This window comes from Lactuca virosa, chromosome 5, assembly GCF_052849685.1.
Source record: "Lactuca virosa cultivar CGN04683 chromosome 5, Lactuca_virosa_CGN04683_v6, whole genome shotgun sequence".
In the NCBI taxonomy this organism is placed as follows: domain Eukaryota; kingdom Viridiplantae; phylum Streptophyta; class Magnoliopsida; order Asterales; family Asteraceae; genus Lactuca; species Lactuca virosa.
The window spans coordinates 449,014,117-449,018,960 of record NC_136430.1 but is presented as its reverse complement, the minus strand read 5'-3'; the positions used below and the strand labels follow the sequence as shown (position 1 = coordinate 449,018,960).

The window sequence follows — 4,844 nt, the reverse complement described above, 5'->3', positions numbered from 1 at the left end:
ACATGTTTTTTTTTTCATTTTTTTGACTCGATTTTTTTTTCTTTTTACTTTTATCTACTACACGCCTATTCATAACTTTAACTTCTTGTTCGGCAACATCATCACAACGACCACCCACATCATTAAGATATGTACCAACATCATCATCACCAACATACTTGTAATTCTCAGGATCTACATAGTGAATAGGTGAATAACTAACATTAACATTTTCAGCAACACTGTGAAACTGAGGTACACTAGGAGTATTGAAAGTACCTATCGGATCGTTGCTCCCTTTATAGCTGCATAAATTACCAACCGACTGATTTCCACTGTTATCAGCCTCATTAACCTCATCTCCATCATCAACCACCACAAACACTTTGACAGCCCTTCCTCCACTACATTTGATTACATTTATCAACATTCTAACATCCATGTCTTCAACTATAGCTATATAATAATTCAATTCAGGATGATGGAAACGAAGACTAATTCTATATTTGTCTAACAAACCAATTTTGCTTCTCACCAAAGATACAAAATCACTATAACTAATATACTCAGAAAATATCAAAGCGAATTCAGAAATACCTCCATGTGGACATACGTATTCCAGATTTGTTTCAATAACTTGTCATCTCCCACCGGTTACAAGACAAGCCAAATATTCAATCATTTTTTAGAGAAATTTTAGAGAAATTTCTTAAACAAATAACAACTAAACTGATAATTTTCTACAAAAGTTTATATATAGTAAAATTATTTCGTAGTCAAACCAATTGATTTCATAGTCAAAATAAAAAAAAAAAAATTTTTTGTAAAATCGCAGATGGAATACAGAGGAAATCGCAGATGGACTGTGTCCATCTGCGATTTAAGCCTGCCCTGCCCTATATATATATAGAAAAAAAATTATAAAAAATAATCCATCTGCAAATGTACAAGTGGCTAAAGCACACTTGTGCTTTAGCCACTTGTACATTCGCAGATGGAATGTGCAAATCGCAGATGGACCATTCCCATCTGTGATTTTTGTGGCCATTTTTGCAATTTCAATTTTTTTTAGCTATTTTCCACAAAGTGATTAGTATTTTTGGCTAACTGGTTTGATTAATTTTTTAACATAGCTTGGAAGACTTTATTTCACGAATGTATTTTCTTTTTCATATAAAACATAAATTTAATAAAAATTTTATTAATTATTTTATATATTAAATCTATCCGATCAGTATCTTTCACAAAAGCATGCCCACCTTAAGTGAGATGGATTCCTATCTTTCGTAAGGCATTTTAGCCTCCTTTTTGAAACCGTTAAACTTACGCGGGTTTTGTTACGATTGTCGAAATACACTCGGTTTCTACGAACCCTAGAAGCCAACGGCTGATCTTGACATTGTCGTCTGATGGCTATGGCAGGTTTGTATAGGAGAGTTCTTCCATCACCTCCTGCTATTGATTTCGCTTCTCCCGAAGGGAAGGTGGGTTGTTTACTCCTATCGTTTTACCATCTGTGCTCGATTAGGTTTTTGAGTTTGATGAATTTGTCTTGCTGTTTTGAAACTAGTTTATTTTGCTCCGTTTTAGTTTTGTTTCGATCGTGTAAATTAGTATGTGGATATCAGTTTGATTTTAAAAAGGTCGAATGTCGACTAAATGGGTGTATGGATTGAGTAAGAAGACGTAATATGTTTAGAGTTCAAAAAAATCGAGATACATTATGACTCAGTAACGCACTTACATCAAATGAACTAATCTTCGACTTCAAATTTGGGATAATTTGCATCTAAGTTTATAACAAGTGTTACAAGTAGAATACGATTGATTTCAGTTTGCAGAAATTATGTTGCCATTTTTCATTTGGTAAGGACTAGGTTTGACTAAAAGAACAGAAGTGTGGATCTTCTTCTCGGAAGGAATTCCTTGTATTGCTCACTACATCTGATTGCATTTCAACTTAAGACTTATCAAAATAGGCTTTCAGGAGTGCTTTTAGCACTCTTGTTATGGTACTAGTTGCGAGATGTTAGCCATGGCCATTTTAATCACATTAAGCAAAATTTTCTGGTCAAGAGTGCATTGTTGCCTTAACCACTACTTTTGCCTGCTTGTTCCTTGCAACTAATCTTCATACTTGCTCTACATTTGCAGCAATTGTTCATAGAAGCTATACAAGGTGGAACCATGGAAGGCTTTTTTAAGTTAATCTCTTACTTTCAGACACAATCAGAACCTGCATATTGTGGATTAGCTACCCTAGCCATGGTCTTGAATGCACTTTCTATTGATCCAGGAAGAAAATGGAAAGGTAATCTGTATCCTTGATTTGGAAAATCCTGATTATCTAAGAAAGTAAGAGATCAATAAGGGTATATAAATAATTTCACTCTTATATTTTGATAATCAGTTCTGTTGCAGGTCCTTGGAGATGGTTTGATGAGTCTATGCTGGATTGCTGTGAGCCTCTGGAAAAGGTTAAAGCTGAAGGCATTTCCTTTGGGAAAGTTGTATGCTTGGCTCATTGTTCTGGAGCCAAAGTTGAAGCTTATCGCACAAATCAAAGCAATATTGATGACTTTCGCAGGCATGTAATCGCGTGTTCCACTTCTGATGATTGTCATTTGATCTCATCGTATAACAGAGGGACTTTTAAACAGGCTAGTTTTAACTTTAAGCTCTAGTGTATGTTGAGTTTTCACCATTTTTGTTGGATATGATAATATGATATGATGAAAGTGATTTCTTTATAATGCAGACAGGTAGTGGGCACTTTTCACCGATTGGTGGTTATCATGCAGGAAGGGACATGGTGTTAGTTTTGGATGTTGCTCGTTTTAAGTATCCTCCTCATTGGGTCCCACTGACACTCCTGTGGGAAGCCATGGATACCATCGATGACTCAAGTGGATTTCGTAGGGGGTAAATAATAAAACTTTAATTCGGTTAAACTTTAATAAGAATAAAATTGTGGTAGATTTTGGGGTCATGGTTAATATCTTCTTCTTTCTCAGATTCATGCTCATATCCAGGCTTCACAGATCACCTGCACTTCTGTACACCCTGGTTTGTCCATGTGATTAAATAGTGAATTTGAATGTGAATGTGATCTTAGTGTGTTGTTTATAATCTTGGAATCTTTGTTGTAGAGCTGTAAGCATGAGAGCTGGATCAAGATTGCTGAGTATTTGGTTGAAGATGTTCCAAAATTGTTAAGTTGTAAGGATGTGAAAGATGTGAAGGATGTTCTTGCAATTGTTTTCAATTCTCTCCCATCAAAGTTTCTTGAATTCATCAAGTGGGTTGCTGAAGTTAGGCGAAGAGAAGATGCTGGTCAAACCCTAAGTCCAGAAGAAAAAGAAAGACTTGCTGTTAAGGTATCTTATAAAAAAGAAACAACCAACACCTTAATAGTGTGTTGATAGTTGATACTTGATATAACATAACATTGTATATTGTTGTATGTAGGAAGAGATCTTGAAACAAGTACAAGAGATTCGTCTACATAAACACGTAACAGATTTTCTGTTAACTGGGAAATCAAGATCTCAAGACTCTCCATGTTTATGTAAAGAATCTTGTTTGACTGATATTGCAGATAGTCTGTGTTGCCAGGGTGCAGTGTTTCTAGAAGGAAACAGCCTGAATGGATTTTGTTGTCAGAAAACATGTGTAAAAAGCAATGGAGATGTACCTGTTGTTACAGTTGTCTCGGGAACAGTGACGAATGGCATTGAGGTACAACAAGTGGATGTGCTTGTTCCTTCATCTTTAGAAATGCACCCTGCAACTAATGATGTCCTCACTGTGCTTTTACTGGCATTGCCACCACAAACATGGTTTGGGATCAAAGATGAGAAGCTTTTGCAGGACATAAGTAGCCTTGTTTCAATAGATAGTCTTCCTACTCTGCTTCAAGAAGAGGTATCCCCCATATTCTCTTTGTATATTGTTAAGCAGTTCACATTAAGGGTTAAATCCAAATAATTAGATAAGACATTTTAATTTATAGTTTTGTAATAAGAATTAGGGCTATTGATCACGAGATTTCATTTATGGCATTTATATACACAATGACATTGCAGATTATGCACTTGCGTGGTCAACTCTACATTCTGAAGCGATGCAAAGATGAAGAAACAGAGGAAGATTTCGGTGCGCCGCTCATTTAGCATTCTTTAGAAGGTCAGATCGGTCTTTTTGCAGAACCAGATTCAACAAAAGTTGAAAAGGTTAGATATTTGATAACTAAAAAGGATACAAGTTGGGTCTCATCAAAATTGTATTTTAATATTATCTTTTTTTTTTTTCAAAAAATGTTAGATTATTATTATTGGTATAGTTTATTAAACTAAAAAAAAAAAAAAATAGTTATTGATGTGCCAATGTGATCGTATACATAAAATTTAATTGTTATCTACCTTACAAGGTGCGATCATTTGAAGATAGCTTTGGTTTGGAACGCAAATAAATTGTAACCTATAGAATGCCTATATATGATATGATGGTGGATATGGGAATTTCAACAGGGAATATATTATTAAAATAACTATTGTTTGTAAAGATTACAATGTTTTGGTCCTAGATATGAAATAACGGCTATGACATGTCCATACTGAAATGATGAAAGTATGTTATCGAAACGAGGTATGAAATGTGTTTGGAACTTATACATGTTTGGAAATTGGAATATACCATTGCTTGCTCATTGTGTACGACTTTATGAGATTTTAGGTACAGTCATACCACTGGGTCGTGGGCTTAATCATGCTTAATTATACTTACACTTTCATCCTTTATTTTATTAATACTTACATAATCCAGTCTAGTCAAGTCGAGCTAATAAGCTTAATTGTATTTCTGTT

The 4,844-nt window shown here is 34.7% G+C and overlaps 1 protein-coding gene across 4 annotated transcripts; it reads left to right on the top strand.

The window, feature by feature from the left end:
• Window positions 1-1,260: 1,260 nt before the first annotated feature.
• On the top strand, window positions 1,261-4,528 carry LOC145114414 (glutathione gamma-glutamylcysteinyltransferase 1-like). 4 transcript variants are annotated; one of them, XR_013710996.1, is made up of 9 exons: window positions 1,261-1,463; window positions 2,134-2,290; window positions 2,401-2,639; window positions 2,738-2,901; window positions 2,994-3,045; window positions 3,129-3,356; window positions 3,448-3,903; window positions 4,065-4,211; window positions 4,409-4,528. XR_013710996.1 is itself a non-coding variant. In XM_079050414.1 (8 exons), the coding sequence occupies exons 1-8, from the start codon at window positions 1,389-1,391 to the stop codon at window positions 4,149-4,151; spliced, it is 1,458 nt and encodes a 485-aa protein (XP_078906540.1). In that variant the 5' UTR covers window positions 1,261-1,388; the 3' UTR covers window positions 4,152-4,528. The 4 variants fall into 4 exon arrangements, 3 of the variants coding, with proteins under 3 accessions (XP_078906540.1, XP_078906542.1, XP_078906541.1); XM_079050414.1 differs by having other exon boundaries at window positions 4,065-4,528; XM_079050416.1 differs by lacking the exons at window positions 4,065-4,211; window positions 4,409-4,528 and having other exon boundaries at window positions 3,448-3,492; window positions 3,578-3,748.
• Window positions 4,529-4,844: the final 316 nt, after the last annotated feature.

Bases quoted from the DNA above. Each gene is read 5' to 3' on its own strand.
- LOC145114414 (XM_079050414.1), top strand. From the start codon at position 1,389: ATGGCTATGGCAGGTTTGTATAGGAGAGTTCTTCCATCACCTCCTGCT. The intron at 2,640-2,737 runs GCTAGTTTTAAC...TTTATAATGCAG, and splicing joins ACAGAGGGACTTTTAAACAG to ACAGGTAGTGGGCACTTTTC. The intron at 3,904-4,064 runs GTATCCCCCATA...ATGACATTGCAG, and splicing joins CTACTCTGCTTCAAGAAGAG to ATTATGCACTTGCGTGGTCA.